Source organism: Octopus bimaculoides, chromosome 6 (genome assembly GCF_046866305.1).
Source record: "Octopus bimaculoides isolate indiv1 chromosome 6, ASM4686630v1, whole genome shotgun sequence".
NCBI lineage: Eukaryota > Metazoa > Mollusca > Cephalopoda > Octopoda > Octopodidae > Octopus > Octopus bimaculoides.
The window spans coordinates 41,285,274-41,309,680 of record NC_142933.1 but is presented as its reverse complement, the minus strand read 5'-3'; the positions used below and the strand labels follow the sequence as shown (position 1 = coordinate 41,309,680).

Here is a 24,407-nt window from a genome sequence, read left to right as displayed (position 1 = left end):
TAACATGAACTGGATAAACTATCCATATTTTGCAGAAAAATCTGTCGCCATGAGACTCGAACTCACATCCCTGTGATTACGTATCAAGTGCTTTACCATTAAGCTAAACTGCCCCAGCAACAAATTCTTCTGCAAATTTAGGATATATAAATCTAGCTTTATAAGATGCTATCGTATGTTAACTTCAACTTACATTGAAAGCCAACGAACTTTGCTTTAGAAGCGTTGTTCCTTGTCTGTATCTTTCAATATATCTCAACACTTTTAAAGCAAACTCTCTTTGTTAACTTTCAATGTAAGTTGAATTTAATATATGTATATATATATATATATATATATATATATATATATATATATATATATATATATATACATATGTACATATATATATATATATATATATATATATATATATATATATATATATATATATATATATATATATATATATATATATGTACATATGTATAATTCTATGTGTATGTCTTTGTGTCTGTGTTTGCCATCCCATCACTGCTTAGCAACCAGTTGTGGTGTGTATACATCCCAGTAACTTAGCAGTTCAGCAAGAAAGACTGATAGAATAAGTACTAGGCTTTAAAAAAATAAGTCCTGGGCTCTGTTTGTTTGACTAAAACTCTTCAAGGCAGTGCTCCAGCATGGCTGCAGTCAAATGACTGAAACAAGTAAAAGAATAAAAGAATGGAAAGGTTGGTGACTGGTAAAGTATCCGACCATTAAGCTTTGCTTCAGAAAAAAAAAAACTTTCCGGCCATGCCTTATGAAAGGGGGAACAGCATTGGACTGAGGTCAACCATGCTGAGGTATTGCTTTTAAGGGTCTTAGTCAATTATATCTAAACCACTACTTTTTAATTTAGTCAGATACTTAATTTATCCATCTGTATTTGTTGAATTATTGAGTTATGAGGAATTAAAACAAACAAGTATGAACAACACCAATGCCAATGTAAACACAGTAATGAACACAAACACACAAAATACACACACACACATGCACACATCTCTGGCTTATTAGCTCCTGTCAAACTGTCTAGCCCATGCCAGCATGGAAGTCAGATATTAAATGATGATGATACATACATACATACATATATATATATATATATATATATATATATATATATATATATATATATATATATATAAAAGATAATAAGAGTGAAAAAACTACAGAAAGCTTGTGTTACTTGGTTAAAGTATATATGTAATTATGTCAAAAAAATGTTAGAAAAATGTTAGAAAAATGTTAGAAAATCTTTTTGGTATATAAACATTGTATTTTGAGAAATAACCGGTTTCGTGTTGTCTTTTCAAATTTCTCTATGCACATATATAAGTGTGTGTGGATTTATGTTTATAAATATGTATATACATGGCAAGACACTTGCTTCTCAGCCATATGGTTTCAGCTTTCAGTTCCACATGGTTTCAGGTTCAGTTCCACTACATGGCACCTTAGGCAAGTGTCTTCTAATATATATTGAGTCAACCAAAGCCTTGTCATTGGACTTCGAAGACAGAAACTGGAAAACGCTCATTGTGTGTGTGTGTGTGTGTGTGTGTGTGTGTGTGTTTGTGTGTGTGTGTGTGCGTGTGTGTGTGTGTGTGTGTGTGCATGTGTATGTTACCATTTCCTTGCCTTGACTGTGTGATGGCTGTAAATGAATGCTACAGTCTTGCAAGTGATGTTCTTCATTTCTAGTGTTCTATGAACACATGTCTGGTCATGGGAAATATTCTTTTCTACTCTAGGTACAAGGCCTGAAATTTTGGGGGAGGAGGCCAGTTGATTAGATTGATCCCAGTATGCAACTGGTACTTAATTTATTGACCCCAAAAGGATGAAACGCAAAGTCGACCTCAGCATAATTTGAACTCAGAATGTAAAAACAGACAAAATACCGCTAAGCATTTCACCCGGTGTGCTAATGTTTCTGCCAGCTCACCACCTTGGTCATGTGAAATATTAACCTTACATGGAAACAGGTGAGTGTTGGTGACAGAGAGGGCAACTGGTTGTAGAAAATTTGCTTCAACAAATTCCTTCTGACACATGTGAGCAAAGGAGCAGTAGATGTTAAATGATGATACATATTAGTATGTCTGTGTGTGTTACTGTCTTCTTATTTTGCTTCACAGGATACTTGTATTTGATTGCAACCATGGTGCCCTTCATTTCCAATCTTCCGTGAAAATATGTCTGATCATGGGAAAATATTAGCTTACTTGCGAGCAAGTGAGGGTTAGCTATAAAAAATCTGCCTCTGCAACTTCTGTCCAACCCATACAGGAAAGGAAAAGTGGGCACTAAAATGATGATGTCTATTCATGCTAATGTATAATCTGTTAAGCAGATTAAATACTCTACTTTACAAACAATCATGAATGCACCTATGTATATGTCAAATTTTCATTCTTTTATTCTTTTCCCTGTTTTAGTTATTTGACTGTGGCCATACTGGAGCACCACCTTAAAGGTTTTAGTCGAACAAATTGACCCCTGGATTTATTCTTTTTAAAGCCTAGTAACACTTGTTGTCAAGTGGTGATGGGATGAGGGAGACAAACACAGACACAAAGACACATACACACACACATAGATACACACACACACACACACACATATATATACATACATACACGACAGGCTTCTTTCCGTTTCGGTCTACCAAATCCACTCACAAGGCCTTGTCCGAGTTGCCAAGAAGTGGGACTGAACCTGGAACCATATGGTTGGGAAGCAAGATTCTAACCACACAGCCTTGACTGTTCCTATTGATGTCATTATTTTAGTTGTATATTTTGGAACAGCATGATTGTTTTAGTAACCTTCTGAAATGTATTTTTTTCATCATAGAAGGATGCTTTTGTAATTGTCTTATTGAATATTTGCACTGCATTGTCTAATTTGGTAATCTTGAAATTTAGAAAGCAAAACAAAAGAAAAAGGAATCATTTTTAATGGTGGAACTTGAAGTAGCTAAAACCATGTATAATGGCATATAAGTATTGGTTAAAAGACCCTTTGACATTTTCCATCCAAAGGAATTTTTAACCCAATACTTACTTGCTACTATTTATTGCTTGTTTTACTTTGGTGTTCCACTGTTAAAATTTATGTATTTCATATCTTTCAAAGTTTCAAAATTCTTGAGAATTAAAAGAAAAACTGTCTTCTTACCTCTGTAGAAAACCCCTCGACGAGAATAGCAACAAGGAGATTAAAGAGCACATAATTTCCAAAAGTCATTAGCGCAATGAAATAAAGGGATGCCCATGCGGACGTTTTATCCATCCCATTATATAGGACCGTGTTCCAATCTTCTTGTGTAAGAACCTGTGGAAAGTTAATGGTTATAGTTATTAAAGAGAAGGTTTAAAAGAAAGCAAACATTTAAATACACAAATATACATGAACGACAACAAAGCATATCTAAAATACTGGTTTGGTTATCAAAAATGAAAAAATTTAATTCTTGCAGAGAGTAAAGAACAAACAAAAAGTCCTACATATTTTAATCAATATTGTAAAATTATATATATATATACACATTGTAAAATTGTATATATAATTGATATAATATATCCCTCTAAACTCATATATATATATATATATATATATATTGTAAAATTGTATATATACACACACACACACACACACACACACACACACACACACACACACACACACACACATATATATATATATATATATATATATATATATATATATATATATATATATATACATATATATATACATATACAATTTTACAATATATACATATATATATATATATATTGTAAAATTGTATATGTGTGTGTGTGTGAGTTTAGAAGAATATATTATCTGGGCAGATACCATAGTGGCTCTCAGTTATGCTCCAGGTTATGGCTAACTGCATCAATTAGTATTTAATATGTATGATTATTATGAGTTGTCATTCATGCTGTAAATTCCTCCAATGGGTAATTCTATGTTTGCTTCACTGGATGATGATATTAACTGGAGTGTATATTAACAATAATTATAACGATAGACAATATGGTGACTTGTTCATCCTCAAAATTTATTTTCTTTTATTTTACAATTTCATACAACATATTTTTGTGATTACAACAAACTACACATGTTTCCACTGCACAAATTATGGGTAGTTGCACATGCAACCAGGCATAATTTTCTGTGCAGCTTCGTTCAGGGTCTGTCCATCAGCTAATCAAAAGTATTCTAACTACAACAATATTTTTCTCTTTTTGCAAACAGATTATTTGAGATCATATTATGCTTTTCCTGTCTTGGTGTTGCTAGAGATTTACCTTTTATTTATAGCTCATTGAGTGACCATTTGAAAGTTTGCTTATTTGGCTATCTTATCTCTGTTTTAGGATTTATAAGATTTATGTAATAGGCAGACCAATCTAATTATTATAGTATCATTGAGAGGTAATTTAAACTTTCAATGTTTACAGACTAAATTTCATTTGCATAAAACTGCATTAAGCATATATACTATTACAGTGTGTTCATTAATACGTATTCAACATAATGTATTTTGTAGTACGCTTTTCTATTTAATTGAATAGATTGAAAAGAGTAGTTCTCCAAATTACTTTCAAATAGAATGAGCGATCACTGAATATGATCCTTCATGTAAAGTATATATCTCCAAGGATAATAAGCCGTCAGTTAACTTTAGGTTAAAAAGGGAGTTGTGATGTTCATTCCCATAAGAGAGAAATACAAAATGAAAATGACAACCATATTGCAAACTTTGTCCTTCAACCCATTAGTATTTAAACCTGCTATATCCAGTCCAGATATTCTATCTGTTTCATGCTCAAACTGGCCCGATCTGGACTCTCACATCTAACCTAGATTGTTATTTTGATTCAAAACAATGTGAATTAATAATGATTACATTTGACAGTGCACTCTGAATGCTAAAGGGCTAAGGGGATAAAACCTACTCTACAAAAATTGTATGCATACATACTTGCATATGAGCACATATATATCATATACACATGCCTATATTATACACACACACACACACACACACACACACACACACACACACACACACACACACACGTAAGTAGCATATGTTCATATATATATATTCATACAAGTACCTCTATGTAAACATGTTCCTTAAAGCAAAAATAATTTCATGCACAGACAATATATTGGGTTGCCTGGAAAGTTCATGCTGATTTTTAAGGGAAATTAAAAGACAAAACAAAATTATGTCCTCCAAAGAATTAAAATTTTTACCATTGACATTATTTTGCAAGAACCTGAATAAATGAAAATCCAAAAGAGCAATGTCTGGTGAATATGGTGGTTGGGTAATACATCCCAGCCAAGCTGCAACAATTTTTGACAGGTTACCAAAGAAACATGAGGTCTGGCATTATCATGATGGAAAACAACACCTTTCTTGGCAGAAGCTCATAGTGCAGGATTCCTTTCCAATCCCGCCAGATGCAGAGAATGGCTGCTTTTGGGGTGGCTCATGTTGCTTACTCCAGACCTTTTTCGCTGAACATTGTTGTAAACAATCCATTTCTCATCAGCCATCACAATTTGCTTCAAAAAGGGTGCATTTTCATTGCCTTCATACAGCAAATCACAGATCATGTAGTTCTCAAACATCGGAGCAATTTGAATACCCAAGCTTCACTAAGTGCTCATAGATGGTGGATTTTGATAAATTTAGTGTTTCTGCCAATTCCCACATTGTGTAATGTGGGTTGTTCTCAATCAGTGTCTTGATTTGGTTGTCATTTGAACTGGGGTGTCTGCCTGAGTGTTCATCAATAAGGCTACAATCATCAACTCTAAACTTAGCGAACTGCATCCGTACAGTTCTGTCAAATAAAGCACCTTCACTGTACACAGCGCATATCTTTGTTGTTGCTTGTGAGGCATTTTTGCCTTTACGGTAATAAAAAAGCATCAAGTGTCTAAAATGCACCTTATTATCTTTCCTTTTGATAGGGATGCAAAATTGACACAAATTAAGTAACTTTAAATTTTCATTCTCAAGAGATAGTTTGAAGTGTGCACTAACCAGAAATGTAAGCATTTTATATATATATTGATGTAATTATATATTTATATATATAGATGTAATTATTTTTATAAGTATATAATGTTTTGCAAATGGTTTTAGTTTAGCAATGCCAGGAAGTGATAATTTGGCAGGTATGGAACATATAAACATATATGCATACATATGCATGAATGCACAGTCAGACACACACATACACCCTTGCACGTATATAAATGTACCTATAAGCATTGGTATGTCTGTTATAAAAGAAGGCATGGCTGTATGGCTAAGACACTTGCTTCCCAACCACATGGTTTTGTATTTAATTCTATTGTCAGCATTTTGGGCAAATCATCATCATCATCATCATCGTTTAACGTCCGCTTTCCATGCTAGCATGGGTTGGACGATTTGACTGAGGACTGGTGAAACCGGATGGCAACACCAGGCTCCAGTCTGATTTGGCAGAGTTTCTACAGCTGGATGCCCTTCCTAACGCCAACCACTCAGAGAGTGTAGTGGGTGCTTTTACGTGTCACCCGCACGAAAACGGCCACGCTCGAAATGGTGTCTTTTATGTGCCACCCGCACAAGCCAGTCCAGGGGCACTGGCAACGATCTCGCTCGAAAATCCTACAGGAGCCAGTCAGGCGGTACTGGCAACGGCCACGCTCAAAATGGTGCATCTCATGTGCCACCCGCACAAGAACCAGTCCAGGGGCACTGGCAACGATCTTACTTGGCTTGCCGGGTCTTCTCACGCACAGCCCATTTCCAAAGGTCTCGGTCCGAAAAATAGCTTTGGGCTGACCAAAGTCTTATGAGGGGATTTCATACATGGGAGAAGCCTACCATGCATACATACATACATGTGTGTATGTATGTGTGTATGCATGAATGAATTTATGTATGCATAATATGTATGTATGTATGTATATCATGTGCTTGTTTCTCCTCTTGACTTCATGTGATAACTGTAAATGAGTATCACCATCATACAAGCAGTGTCCTGTCTTTCCCATCTTTTGTGAAAATGTGTCCAGCCATGGGGAAATATTGCCATACTTGGAAGAAATAAGTGAGGGTTGGTGGCATGAAAGGCATCTGACTGTAGAAAATTTACCTCAGCAAATTCAATCCAACTTATGCAAGCATGGAAACGTCTAAGTATGTTAAAACAATGATGATGATGATAATGATGGTGATGATGCTGGCACAAGATAGATACAATATATAGGCAGTATTTTACAGTCAGATACCTTTCTCATTGCCAGTCCTTATCTCTTTCAAGTGAGGAATTGAAGTGCGGAAACTGGCTTGCACACATCAAAAACACAAAGCTACAGGCTGCATTGTTTGCAGGGGACATAAATAATATTGTTTTGCTCAAAAGATGTTATGCAAACACACAGGGAATTAAATGTAAATATTCCCCTTTCATATATATATATATGTATGCATGTACGTGAGTGAGTGTGTGTGTGTGTGTGTGTGTGCATATAGTTAACTGTTCCATTATAGGTAGGACCAATGGAAAAAGTATGCTATCCAGTACTTGGAGTCACATGGCATGTTATATAAATCTCACGAATTATTGTGTCAATATGGCATGAAACTATTAGCAGCTCTGTCTTAAGTACTGCGTATATTAAATGATATGTATGCCTATATATATATATATATATATATATATATATATATATATATATATATATATATATATATATATGTATATATATATGCAGACTGTATGACGCATGCGTACGAACAACCATGCTACATGGCAGTGAAACATGGGCTGTAACTGCTGAGGACATACGTAAGCTCGCAAGGAATGAAGCCAGTATGCTCCGTTGGATGTGTAATGTCAATGTGAATACCCGTCAGAGTGTAAGTATCTTGAGAGAAAAGCTGAACATTAGAAGCATCAGTTGTGGCGTGCAAGAGAGACGATTGCGCTGGTATGGACATGTGGTGAGAATGGAGGAGGATAGCTGCGTGAAAAAGTGCCACACCCTAACAGTTGAGGGAACCCGTGGAAGAGGTAGGCCCAGGAAGACCTGGGCTGAGGTGGTGAGGCAAGACCTTCGTACATTGGGCCTCACCGAGGCGATGACTACGGACCGAGACCTTTGGAAATGGGCTGTGCGTGAGAAGACCCGGCAAGCCAAGTAAGATCGTTGCCAGTGCCCCTGGACTGGTTCTTGTGCGGGTGGCACATGAGATGCACCATTTTGAGCGTGGCCGTTGCCAGTACCGCCTGACTGGCTCCTGTAGGATTTTCGAGCGAGATCGTTGCCAGTGCCCCTGGACTGGCTTGTGCGGGTGGCACATAAAAGACACCATTTCGAGCGTGGCCGTTTTCGTGCGGGTGACACGTAAAAGCACCCACTACACTCTCTGAGTGGTTGGCGTTAGGAAGGGCATCCAGCTGTAGAAACTCTGCCAAATCAGACTGGAGCCTGGTGTTGCCATCCGGTTTCACCAGTCCTCAGTCAAATCGTCCAACCCATGCTAGCATGGAAAGCGGACGTTAAACGATGATGATGATGATGATGATGATGATGTATATATATATATATATATATATAAATGTATGTATGTACATATGTATATATATATGTATGTATGTATGTATATATATATGTGTCTATATATATATGACATAAATACATATACATATGTATATGTATGTATATATATATATATATATATATATATATATATATATATATATATATATATACACACACATACACACCCTCACACATGCACACGCATAATATAAATTGTGTGCTTGTATACATACAAACATACATATATCTCTCAGTGTCTCACTCTTTCTAGCTTCATACATCCATATATATTTATATATATATATATATATATAAATACACATATGTATTTTCATTGAAATGTAAATATCTAAAAGTGCTATCTTTGACTCAACAACCAAACAATGACATTCTTTATCAATATCACTCTTATATGGTGTCTTTGTATCCAGATTATCTTTCACATGTCCAGTACACCAGGATAGCTTGAGGCAAATACAGATACTCATTGCTTGGCTCAGCTTCACACAAACATTAGCATGTGAACATGTATGCATGTGTGTGTGTGTTTGTGTGTGAGTGTGTGTGTGTGTGTGTGCATGTGTGTGTGTGTGTGCATGTGTGTGTGTGTGTGTGTGTGTGTGGGTGCGCATGTGTGTGTGTGTGCCTGTGCAAATACAAATGTGTGCAGTGTGTGCAAAACATATCGGATAAAAACCCAAGGCAAATGGAAAACAAAGAGTGGGGATGTAAGTGTAGTTGCATACATAATGGTACAAAGCATAGATTTAGATATAAAATTATACTTGGAGGCTAACACGCACAAACATATGTGCATATATGTGCACACATACACATATAGGAAAAGTATGCTAAACAATAAGCACAAGATTCAGTTGATACCATTTGCTTCCTACACATGTTCCACTATTGCGACTATTTGCATCCTCCGCAGTGTTTGTTCATAGTGCTATTGGATACAGATTCACAACAGTTCTTTGTGGAACACTTTATTACAATATGCTGTCACAAATTCTATGTGTGAGTATATATATATATATATATATATATATATATATGATAAGTAAATTCAAAAAAGGATAAAACTCTTTTACAAGAATTTTATCAAGAAGCCAGTGTGTAAAAAAATTCGTAAGGGAAATTTCTATTCTCAAGAATATAATTATTAAACGAATAATATATATATATATATGGATATGAATAACACAAGGATCCAAGAGAGACTACCATTAACATCATATAATAAAATAATAATAATAATAATAATAATAATAATAATCATAATAATAATAATAAACACCTAAAGACTCTAGCCAAATACTAGAAAACCCAAAAGTATAACAACTACAAAAAAAAAAAAAAATTGTTGCCATGGATACTACTTGTATTCTAAGGAAAATACTCTCACCTCGAAAATATCTGATTGAAATATTAAAAATTTATCAGAGTCTTAGTTATCAGAATATGGTCTCCTTTCCCTACAATATATCATTGTTAACCATAAATAACACCTATAGTACAACATCCAGCATGCTGTTACTGGAGGTGTCTGTGGTGAAACATGGAACAGCTCATATAAAACAAAGCAAATGATATAAAAACAATATAATGACTCAAGAAGTAATGAAAATAGTATAACTCATGCAAAGGTTTTTGAATACATTATAAGGCAGGGATATAATTAATATTGCACAATTATATAATTATTAATTATTGATCTTTGTGCAGATAAACTTCATGCTATTTTAAATTATAGGTGGAAGTATGTATAGAAGTTTAATTTAAAAGTCTTTGATTATGCATAAAGATATATTTAATTATAGTATATAACAAGTAGACTTATGATTTACGTGTAGAAGAATCTGTATGGAAATTTTCCATGTGGCTATTATATTTTATTTTTAGTCATTTCATATATGAAATTACTATTTTACATTCTACTTTAAGATCAGTATATTTAATAAAATTAATAGTATAACAACTTAATTATTGACTGGTAGTCTTGATATATAAGTAGATTTCCTACAGTTCTAGCACGTAAGTGCATGTGTTTTTGAAGAAACATGTTATCATACAACACACACACACACACACACACACATACATGTATATATATGTACACATATATATATATATATATGCACACATGCATATATATATACATATATATATATATATATATATATATATATATATATATATATATATATATATATATATATATATATACATACATATATATACATACATATATATACATATATATATATACATACATACATACATACATACATACATACATATATATATATATATATATATATATATATATATATATATATATATATATATATATATATATATATATATATACATATATATATATATATATACATATACATATTCATCTCTTGAACATATCCTTGAGTTCACAAAATTTTAAGTCATATGGAACTGAGTCAAACTGTTATTATGCATATATACATACATAAACATACACACACATGCACACACACGCACGCACGCACACACACACACACACACATTCACACACACGCACGCACGCACACACACACACACACATTCACACACACGCACGCACGCACACACACACACTCTTACATGTAACTAAATTAATTTGAGTGAGTGCAATAGTTATCTAATGTTTAGTACCCCATATATATATATATATATATATATATATATATATATATATATATATATATATATATATATATATATATATATATATATATATATATGCATATATATATATATATATATATATATATATATATATATATATATATATATATATAGAGAGAGAGAGAGAGAGAGAGAGAGAATGTTAATTTCGAAACCGGTCCACGAATAATAATGTTTTATTTGTGTAATTTTCAGTCTTGCCCGCATACGGTTTGGTATTTTGGTGAATTTCTTTTGAGAACCATTAGGTCTTAGCAGACACATTACATGTGATCTTCTTCTAGCACATTAACTGTCCACTTAGTGGTCATCGTTATACACACACACACACACACACATACATATATATATATATATATATATATATATATATACAGTTTATGTTTAGATTTGATAATGATCAAATGACATTTCCATTATGGTTTAAATAATTATCTACTGATTAACTTAATTCTACATATTTCTTCTCTCTATTTGAATTGGTCAGTAATAGCTTAAATAAATAGGAATTTTTGCCATAAACATTCTTCAAATTGATGGGTAGGTGTTAAGAAACAAAGTATTATATTACATTTCTAATATGATCTGCCAAATACTATTCCAAATACTATGATCTGCCAAATACTATTCCTAAGTAGATCTGCTGAACTACTTCTCTTAGCCCTCTTACTGGTTAAATATTGGTAGTTTTATTACAATCTGTTTCCCTGAAAATGCTCGCTATTCTGAGCAACATGGTATAACTTTGATAAGGATAGGATGCCGCTAAATTTCTCTATCTCCATAGAATCTTAGTTAATCAAATATGGGATTGATTAATATACCTGATTACAGTATCACAAAATTTTGAAATGCCAGTCTATCTAAAACATACAGAAGCTAATTGTATATTGTATATTCTTTTATTCTTTTATTTGTTTCAGTCATTTGGCTGTTGCCATGCTGGAGCACCACCTTTAGTTGAACAAATCGACCACAGGACTTATTCTTTGTAAGCCTAGAACTTATTCTTTCGGTCTCTTTTGCCAAACCTCTAGGTTACAGGGATGTAAACACACCAGCATCGGTTGTCAAGCGATGGTGGGGGGACAAACATAGACAAATAAACACACAGAGGCTTTTTCAGTTTCCATCTACCAAATCCACTCACAAGGCTTTGGTTGGCCCAAAGCTATAGTAGAAGACATTTGCCCAAAGTGCCATGCAGTGGGACTGAACCCAGAACCATGTGATTGGTAAGCAAGCTACTTATCACACAGCCACTTGTGCACCTATAATGTATAATTCTCCATTTATTTATATATATATATATATATATATATATATATATATATATTTTCAAAAACTACCTGCTGCAAGCATGAGATTCCCCTTTCATCGATTAGATCCAAAACAATCTCTATGGGCTAACAGCAACCTAAGGACAAAGTTCCTTGTTTGCCTTTTTAGCCCATAGGGACTGCCAGCTGAACTGGTCCAAGGAAGATAACCCATCTTCGCTGACCTGGATTGTTTATTCTTTGTTTACTAACTGACTGATTGTAACTGAATCCTACCTCCACAGTTTGAAGAGCTATAGGGTCTTCACCATTAAAGTCTGATGAGTTAAGCACTTTGTGGATGTGAAACCATTGGTCACTCTATGCCTGGACATATACTTAACTACATATAAATACATTACTGCTCTATACTTTAGAGTGTGCTTCTTTTTCAGATATATGATACACTGATGATATATATGCATATATATATATATATATATATATATATATATATATATATATATACATACATACATATATATATCAGGCAATTGCCATCAGTAATTACTCAGGGTAGACAGTTAGTGATGTTTATATAGTAAAACACACACAAGAAAAAAAAAAAAAATGAAACACAGGCGCACGACTGAGTTGGATGCAGATTTACTTCTGCTTTTATATCCCATAAAGAAAACAGTGTTGTAGGAATGTATGCAGCACATGTACTACAGCAATACTGTGTGTAGCTTAAATACTGAGATTGAAAGGCAGGGGTGAATTATGCCTATCTAATCTACAAAAAATTTTTAAAATTTGCATTTTATGCATAGTAATCAGATTAACTTTCATAGTTTTATTGAATAAGGTGCATATTTTGCCATAAAAGGAAAATGTTACTATCGATCTATTTTATTCAGGGTAGGCACTGCATACTTTGTCTACATATATATATATATATATATATATATATATATATATATATATAACAATTAAAAGGGTAAAGGATTATCAATTTATTAATTTATTAATAAATTAATAATTAATAATTTTTACCAAGCCCTTCGGTATGAAAACATCATTATCGGTGAAGAACTTATTTAAAAGTTCTTATCCATTTATAAACATAATTAAGGGGTCAGCAACAGTTGCTTCACCACATACCGAAGTTCAGAAATAGCAGCTAAAGTGCTGAAACTCCAACAGATAGCATTACTTGTAACTCACAAAGGCAAAACAAGAAGAAAAGAATAAACGAACTAAACTAGTCGTAGTTAATCATATACACGTTTCTGGTTTAGAAGTGCAAATCCTTCATTACCTCATCAGTATGATATTCCAGTTGCAAATTCGACGATGCTAGCAGTTGTGCATGCATGACCGAGTGACATCATCCATTGGCAAAGCTTGAAACCTTGCTGACCCCTTAATTATATATATATATATATATATATATATATATATATATATATATATATATATAAATATATATATATATATGTATGTATGTATGTATGTATGTATGTATGTGTATGTATCTGTATTTTTCTTCCTCACTGTTTGATAATCAGTGTTGGTTTCCTTATATCCCTGCATGGTTGCAGTCCAATGATTAATACATGTAAAATATAAAAGATAAGTAATCACGGTAAGAGTTGAACTCAGAACAGAAAGAGCTGCAGTAAATACTGCAAGCCCTCACTTCTGATGTTTTTACTGTTCTGCCAATCCACTGCTCTCCATTAGTGTTTTTTTTATTGAATCCTCTAGGAATGGTAAAGTTGGCCATGTTGGGATTTGAACTTAGAAAAAATATCACAAGTCATTTCTCTCTGATGCTCTAATGACACTGTTAATTTCTCGCCTAAAATTTGGAAATTTGTGTGATGGTTGAATTCCTGATTTTGGGTACGAAGGAATAATTCTGTATTGCAAAATAATTGTAGCAGACTCAACACATTTCAACATAGGTGTGTGTATGTGAGTGTGTCTGTGTGCGTGTGCATCTGTGGTAAACACTACGTTTTGTGTACAGTTTCTTCCACACACATACATATGTGTGTGTGTGTGTGTGTATGTGTGTGTGTGTGTGTGTATGTGTGTGTGTGTATGTCTGCATATACCATAAAGATATACATACATTTCCTTCTCTAATATGAGAGAGAGAAATGCTTCAATTTATGTAATATACGTAGAGGAGAAAACAGAAATAAAGAATAAAAAGAATTGTAATGGAATCAATCAGAAATTGAAGCCATATCATTTAGTTAATTTTCATTGCCATTATGATTTCTACAGCTCTATGGTTTCTTATTCCCAATTATAAACATATATGTTTATGTGTTTTCATATTTATATGTGCTCCCCTCTCACATTAGACATTTTAAAGATATCTTGGATTGCCTAAATAGTAGAATTCATGATTCAGCTTCCAAAGTAGGATACTGAGTAGTGCATTGTAATAAACCTGATTTCAGATCGGAGATTAGAGTTAAGTACCTCCTGTAAGGTAAAGACACGATATAATGAATTTCCTAACATATTTAGGCTATGAGCCATGGACTAAGTGTTCAATACCTTAAATAATCAAGTAGGTATTGCACATAATACATACGACACAGAATACACGTTACACACAAAATACACACTATCTTTTATTTTTTTACTTATTTCAGTTACTTGATTGTGGCTATGTTGGGGCACTATCCCGAAGGGTTTTTAGTTAAACAAATCGACCAGCACTATTGTTTTGCAAAGCTTATTACATATTCTACTCATCTTGTTTGCTGAACTGCTAAGTTGTAGGTATGTAAACACACCAACACCAGTTGTCAAGCAGTGGTGGGGGACAAATGCGGGCACAGAAACACACACATATAAATATATACATACATACATACATACATATATATATATATATATATATATATCTTGCTCGAATGTCTTTGAGCGAGATCGTTGCCAGTGCCGTTGGACTGGCTCCTGTGCAGGTGGCATATAAAATACATCATTTTGAGCGTGGCCGTTGCCAGTACTGCCTGACTGGCCTTCGTGCGGGTGACATGTAAAAGCACCCACTACACTCTCTGAGTGGTTGGCGTTAGGAAGGGTATCCAGCTGTAGAAACTCTGCCAAATCAGATTGGAGCCTGGTGTAGCCATCTGGTTCACTAGTCCTCAGTCAAATCGTCCAACCCATGCTAGCATGGGAAGCGGACATTAAACGATGATGATGATGATGATATAGCTGAAGAATTAAAATTAATCAAAGGACATACTAAATATGTCTACCTGCTGGAAATAACAGTCAAAACTATATATATATATATATATATATATATATATATATAGGTGCAAGAGTCGCTGTGTGGTAAATAGCTTGCTTACTAACCATATGGTCCAGTTTCAGTCCCCACTGTGTAGCACCTTGGGTAAGTGTCTTCTACTATAATCTCAGGCCAACCAAAGCCTTGTGAGTGGATTTGGTAGATGGAAACTGGAAGAAGCCCATTGTATATATATATATATATATATATATATATATATATATATATATATATATATATATACAAGTGCCAGTGGAGCACTAACAGCACCGTCCGAGCGTGATCATTGCCAGAGCAGCTGTCTGGCTTCCGTGCTAGTGGCACGTAAATAGCACCATTTGAGTTTGTTCGCTACTAGCGTCGCTTTACTGGCATTTGTACCAGTGGCATGTAAAGAACACCATTTTGAGCGTGACTGTTGCCAGTACCACGTGAATGACCTTCGTGTTGGTGGCACGTAAAAGCACCCACTACACTCTTGGAGTGGTTGGCATTAGGAAGGGCATCCAGCTGAAGAAACTACGCCAGATCAGATTGGAGCCTGGTGCAGCCATCCGGTTCACCAGTATTCAGTCAAATCGTTCAACCCATGCTAGCATGGAAAGCGGACGTTAAACGATGATGATGATGATGATGATGATGATGATGATGATGATGATGATGATGATGTTGATGATGATATATATATATACATATAGATATATATATACATGTTTGTGTGTCTGTGTTTGTCCCCCACCATCACTTCACAAGTGATGTTGGTGTGTTTACATCTCTGAAACTTAGCAGTTCAGCCAAAGAGTTTGATAGAATATGAACTAGGCTTACAAAGAATAAGTCCTGGAGTTGATTTGTTTGACTAAAAGTGGTGCAACAGCATGGCTGCAGTCAAATGACTGAAACAAAATGTATATATATATATATATATGTAGGTATTGGTATGAGTGTGCATGGATGTGTGTATCTTGGTACCTCCTTATCTTGACATCATATGATAGTTGTAGAATATTGTACATGTAGAAGCAATATTGTTCATTTCCATATTTGGGTATGGGTAAATATTATCTTGCTGGGAAACAGGTGATGATGACAGGAAAAGTATCCAGACATAGAACATTTACCACAGTAGGTTCTGTCAAATTCATCCAAGAATGGAAAAGAATAATTACGCACACACACACACACACACACACACACACACATACTGTTGTATCTGGGGAGAGTCATTCTCTTTTAGTTCAAGTAGCTTGAACAACGAACATAGTCAACAACTATTGAAAAGGTTGCAAGATTCAACGAAAATTTTGGAAAAATAAGTAAGTAAATGAGTGGAAATTTTACCAGTGAGTGTGTTAAATTATAAGGCACTAAAAGAGAATGACTCTCCCCAGACACAACAGAATATGCTTATATACTTATGTATGTATGTACATATATGCACTTATATATAAGTAGGCATGCATATCTGTGTATATATCTATATTTATAAATATATATATGTATGCTTATATGTGTGTATATATGTATGTATGTATGCCTGTGTGTCTATGTATTCAAACTCATTATAAAATCCTAATGGATAGCTAATGTGAATAATACTGTAATTGAAAGTGAGCTGAAACATGTATTTCTAAAACTTCAGAATCTCATCATGTTTTGTATACATAACGATGACAGACACATTGAAAATTAACAACCTCAATAATAAATTTGCTTAAAAATGTAATAGATTCTATCACATATCCTTTTTTCAAGTTATTACTTCCCTACAACTAACTACAGTTATACGAATTTAAAATTTCACACACACACACATGCATGCACAAGCATGTGCACACACACACATATCACACACATACATATGTATATATGTTTGGGTGAATATATGAGTGTGTGAATTAATGTCACTGTCTCGATACAATGTGCCTATGCTAAACTAAAATCACTCTTATACAAGTAGTGTTTTTATTTTCAGTCATCTTCATAATAATCCAACATGAATGTATATAACTAAGGTGTGTTTATATATATATATATATGTCTATATATATGTATATTTATATGTTTATGGAGGCGCAATGGCCCAGTGGTTAGGGCAGCAGACTCGTGGTCATAGGATCGGGGTTTCAATTCCCAGACCGGCCGTTGTGAGTGTTTATTGAGCGAAAATACCTAAACCTCCATGAGGCTCCGGCAGGGGATGGTGGCAAAACCTGCTGTACTCTTTCACCACAACTTTCTCTCACTCTTACTTCCTGTTTCTGTTGTGCCTGTAATTAAAAGGGTCAGCCTTGTTACACTGTGTCACGCTGAACATCCCTGAGAACTACGTTAAGGGTACACGTATCTGTGGAGTGCTCAGCCACTTGCACGTTAATTTCACGAGCAGGCTATTCCGTTGATCGATTCAACTGGAACCCTCAACGTCGTAAGCGACGGAGTGCCAACAGATATATGTTTATATATATATATATATATATATATATATATATATATATATATATATATATACATATATATATACATGCAAGCACTCACTACACTCTCGGAGTGGTTGGCATTAGGAAGGGCATCCAGCTGTAGAAACTCTGCCAGATCAGATTGGAGCCTGGTGCAGCCATCTAGTTCACCAGTACTCAGTCAAATCGTCCAACCCATGCTAGCATGGAAAGCGGACGTTAAACGATGATGATGATGATGATGATGATGATATATATATATATATATATATATATGCATATATATATATATATATATATATATATATATATATGAGGTCTGATCAATAAGTATCTGGACTGTTGCCATAGTAATGAAGCTAAAGCACATGGAATGAAGCCTCTTGGCAAAGATTGACCTTGAACTCTACTGTGCATGCACACTAGATTTTAATGCTCTAGCTCACTTCCAGTGTTTACAACAGTGCTTGGAAGGAAGGTGTGTAGTATCTATTCATCGCATTGACCATGACAGAGAAAGTTGTCATGGCGATACCTGCTCCGAAGCCTATGCAATTTGTGGAAAGTGTATGGAGAGGAGTTTATGAGCTGCACAAAATTGTACAAGTGGTTTAGATGTCTCCAAGATAGCCGAAAAATTGTCGATATTGAGGGACATTCTGGGAGACCCACAACTAGCAGAACTGGAAAAAACTGTACATGTGCATGCAGCTGTGAAGGGAAATCATCAAATCACTCTCCATGAGTTATCAGAGGATGTGTAGAATGATGAAAACTTTGTGCAGGCCTCTGAGCAGGCATTGCCAAGCTTTTGGCAAAATTTGATGCAGATTCTCTGCTCATCTTTCTCTGTCATGGTCAATGTGACAATCACACGCTACACAACTTCCTTCTAAGCACTGCTGTAAACAGCAGAAGTGAGTTAGAGCATTAAAACTTATTGCACATGCATGACAGAGTTCAAGATCAATCTGTGCCAAGCAGCTTTACTTTGCGTGCTTTATTATTGTTACTATGGCGACAGTCTGGATACTTATTGATCAGATCACGTATATACATATGCATACACACATGCACACAAACACACATATATATATAATGGGCTTATTTTAGTTTCTATTTACCAAATCCAGTCTCAAGACTTTTGTTGGCTGGGGACATAGCAGATGACACTTACCCAAGGTGTCAGACAGTGGAACTGAAACTGAACCTGGGACCATGTGGCAGGGAAGCAAGCTTCTTATCATACTGCCACACCTGCACCTATATATATATATCTGGGTTTCATCTCCATGAAGCACTTAGATCCCAAAACCTGTTGGCTTAATACATCATTTTGAGCGTGGCCGTTGCCAGTACTGCCTGACTGGCCTTCGTGCGGGTGACATGTAAAAGCACCCACTACACTCTCTGAGTGGTTGGCGTTAGGAAGGGTATCCAGCTGTAGAAACTCTGCCAAATCAGATTAAAGCCTTTTTAGAATATGGGAGAGGAAAGGACCTCACTACTCAATGACAACATTGAATAATGAGGTCCTTTCCTGCTCCAAATTCTAGAGAGGCTAATCACTAGAGAGGCCTTAATTCAACATGTTTTGGTATCAGATGATATGCCATAAAGCTAAGCATAAACTAACCTTATCTAAGTTCATATTATATACTGCTCTATAACTTAGTGTGTTTCTTTTTTGGGCTTATGTTTTACTGGTGATATATACAGGTTGGCCCAAAAGTAGGTTTACAGTTATTCAACTATCTGTTTTACATTCCTATGTTAACAGTTTAGATCTTATTTATGAAAAAATATGAAACCATTATTCAATGCTAATTTCATTAATTTTGTCGAGCTCCCTTTTCAGTTTGTAAGATAATAGAAATTTAAACGTAATAAAATGTTTTAAAAGAAATTTAAAGTGCCTACGTGATAACTGTTAACCTACTTTTGCACCACACTGTATATATATTTATCTCTATCTAGATACTAATATTTAGTGGAAGCAAGCGAATGACTCAAGATCCAAGAGCTTAGTGCATTTGCACTCATCAAGTGCCTATATATATATATATATATATATTTATATATGAATGTACCTGCTTATAATGGCTAGCCAGTTGACTTTTTGGCTACTAAAGTTAAGGGACATATTTGCCCTTTCTGTAACAGAATACGAAATCTTTGCCATCAATATGGCTCATGTAGGCTCTCGAACATGTAATCAGGAATTATTCTTTCCTTGCCACTCAAAATTTATTCTGGTTATTTGTTAATCAACTGAGATTATTTTATGCTTGGTTAAATAGTTGAATATAAATAGAATAATACAAACTGATCATTAAATTATCTCCAGTGATTTTACCAACAGCACCAACTTGGTTGTCTTTATATTTTGTGTGTGTGTATGTATATGCATTTGTCAAACATTTCTGTGAAATAAATGTGCTCTGTCATTGTTGGCTGCCAGTTAAATTTTTATTTCTCGGAGATATTCTTTGCATTGAAAATCAAATGGTTTTCTATCTAGCATGGTGACATCAAAAAGTAGCTGGTTAGAAAATGTTATTTGTTCATTGGCAAATGACATGTCAAAAGAAAGTACAAAAAACAAAAAAAGCATTTTTAAAAAAGTATAAACATAACATGTACAAGAAAATGTAGTTTTCTTAAAATGTCAAAGGAGTTTTATTAATGGGAAAAAAAAAATTGGGTTGGGTTTTCTTTAATTTGGAATGAAGAAAACAAAATGTAAGTTTTGTTCATGTTATTTTGTTTTGCAGTTTTAATTCCTTAACTGATACAAAAGTGTGTGTGTGTGTACACATGTGTACAGGTGTATGGAGAAGGTAGGCAATCAGTAAGTGTATCTGTGTGTGAAGGAGAGAGAGAGAGAGAGGAGTGGAGAAAGAGATTGTTAGAATGATAGATAAACAGAGAGATAGAGAAAGATAGACAGATAGACAGAGAGAGGAGAGGCTGAATTAGTCCAGTTTTAAATGATAAAGCGTTTTGTTAGCAAAGTGCCATCACTGAAATTTAGTGTTTGCCAAATTAATTGACATTTAAATGCATATAAGTTTCTAACATTAGCACAAGACCGTAATCTTTTTGTGGGGATGAGGTATGTTTTATTGATCATGGAAAAATGAAAGTGGAAGTTAATTCCAGCATGATTTGAATTCAGAATTAAGAGTTGTCACTAAATACTGTAAGATATATTGTTTGGTGTTTGAATGGTTCTGTCAATCCAAACTGACTTTAAATATTTAAGTGGTAGTGATAATAAGAGCAACAATACTTTATTTTAATTATTTGGTGCTATATTGGTTTTAAATTTTGGTGCAAAGCCAGCAATTTTGGAGGAGGTGGGGAAGTCAATTACATCGACCCCCAGTGCTCAGCTGGCACTCATTTTATCAACCCCATAAGGATAAAAGATAAAGTCAACCTCGGAGAAATTTGAACTCAGAATATAAACACGGAAGAAATGCTATGAAGCATTTTGCCCAGTGTGCTAATGAATCGGTTAGCTCACTACTTTACCATTTGGTGCATCATGTTACCCAACAAAGAACTCTTCTTATGGTTGTTTACCTTGCAACAAAGAGCGGTCAGATTTCCCTCACTCAGTTTCCAAGAAAAAAAGAATGTAGTAAAACACTGAATAATGTAGGCTTAAAGACATAACATTGAATAAAATAAGACAGGATTGTCACAATTAAACATGTTTTTGATCAGAACTGACCTAGTATTTGAGAAAAACAGCATAAAACTTAATATGTGTACACTATACAGACACCAACATAAAAGATACCAAAATAAAAACATAAGTAATAAAAATAAAATAAAACAGTTAAGGGAAATACAAAATACACTGAGTGAGAGTGATGGGGATCAATCCTTAATGAATAATTATTCTTACTACTGAAAGGTCAATCATTATCTAATTACGCAAAAGAAGAAATATATATATCACATCTAAATATATAAGTTCTAAGATATACTTGAATGTCTAAAAAGTTAGGACTTAATTCAAACAGTTGTACAATGAACAAATTTTCTGATATTTATTAATAAAAAAATTTTCATGTTTTTCAAAAGAACATCCTTAAAATAACTCTTGGGTTATTTGTATAAAAATATAAGAAATGTGTCTGAATAATTGTTTTTTAAAAAAAGTTATAAATAATAAATAAATTAAAAATTTATAATTAATTATAAAGTAAATTAAATATTTTTTAATAAAATAAAATAAAATAAAATAAAATAAAATAAATATATTTCATGGTTTCTATTTGGGACTTTGACTTTTCAAAATTTTCTTAGAGAAAAACGTATTTGCTATTGTTGTTTTGCTCTAGATGAGTTGTGATTGAGTAAATATATGATCGTGGGTGTTGCGGCTACAATCACACTGCCTTTTTGTTTTATTTTTCATATAAAGTACAGGAAAGGCTGTGTGATTAATAGGTTTACTTCACAAGACATGCTTACAGGCTCAATCTCATTGCATGACACCTTGAGCAAGATTCTCATTTCATGGTGACTAATGCATTGTGGTTGAAATTGGTCAACAGAAACTGTACAGAAATCTCTTGTATATATCTATATTTCTACATTTAAGATGAAAGATATATTTTATACATGTGTGTGTGTGTGTGTGTGTGTGTGTGTGTGTGTATGTGTGTGTGTGTGTGTGTGTATGTGTGTGTAACTTCATATCTGAAAGTGCAGGGAAGTAGTAAGTACTAAGAGCACATGCAAAATAGACACCCTTCAGTATCCCAGTGGCTCTCTAAAAAGGTTGTTATCAAGGGGACTTAGCAGTTGAGGTAGATGTCCTGAAAACATAGTAACCTGAGTAAGAATTGGCTGGAAAATGTTCAGGGAACTATTAATTTTAGTGGCAACAAAAGATTCTTCAAAGCAATTGGTGGTTTGTATAATACTTGTGTATGAAGCTCAATGATGCATTGTTGTGAGACATGGACCTTGAATAGACAATATTTGAAAGTAATGAAGTGAGCATGCCTTGCTGGAAGTGTAATATGAGTGTGCATAAATGAAACTCATAAATGAGCTGAGAGAGTAACTGACCATAAGAAGGATCAGATGTCTTACACTCTCACCATTTCTCTACTTCTTGCTATTCATCCTGCTCTAGAAGCATAGTAACAACCGTCTGACTCAAACAAGCATGTAAAGCAGATGTAAAATGATGATGATGATGATGACGATGATGATAGTATTTATATCTTACATGGAATGTGGCTCAAGTAACTCTAAAAGAATTAGTCTTTGAGTGGTATGACAATATGAATAGCAAATCTAACTGCTTTTATACAAATCTAACTGCTTTTTTTTCTATGTATATATGGATATATTTATTGATGTCATAATTAAATGAAGTATATAATTAACTATAAATTATAAATATGTATAATATAATTACACATATGAAATTAAAATTAACAAGTTACACATGAATTTCATGGCATTTGAGTATGTAAAGAAACTTTAGTAGACTAACTGATTTTATGCCTCAAATTATTTAATTAAAATTTTTTAATAAAAGTTAATGAAACAGTTTTGCTTGCAAAATTAATCTGTAAGACAATACTATAATTGATATCACACGTTCTTAATTAGTAATCACTAATAACCATAAGGATAAACATTTTATGCAAGTCATATAAAAGACAAAACTTAATTTTCTTGAGAATTTAATCCATATTTTTATTCTTATGTACATCTTTGAATATGAATAAAGAATAAATACATAATATATATATATATAACAGATGTAAAGATAGGTGGTAGATTGACACAATGATTAGAACAACAGATTAAAGTATCTTACAGTTTTTTCTGGGCTCTGTACATTCTGAGTTCAAATCCTGCTGACGTCAACTTTATCTTTTATCTTTCTTCAGTCATTGGATTGCAGCCATGCTAGAGCACTGCCTTGAAGAGTTTTAGGTGAATAAATAAATCAACTCCAGTACT

General features: G+C 33.9%; 1 protein-coding gene across 6 annotated transcripts in view; it reads right to left on the bottom strand.

The window, feature by feature from the left end:
* LOC106884336 (voltage-dependent T-type calcium channel subunit alpha-1G) overlaps window positions 1-24,407 on the bottom strand; it is a 1,091,242-nt gene that overhangs the window by 317,626 nt on the left and 749,209 nt on the right. For all 6 annotated transcript variants that reach the window (XM_089353777.1, XM_089353782.1, XM_089353780.1 and 3 more), the window contains one exon: window positions 3,205-3,360. In XM_089353777.1, the coding sequence (XP_089209903.1) occupies window positions 3,205-3,360 (156 nt within the window). The remainder of the gene's footprint in view (window positions 1-3,204; window positions 3,361-24,407) is intronic.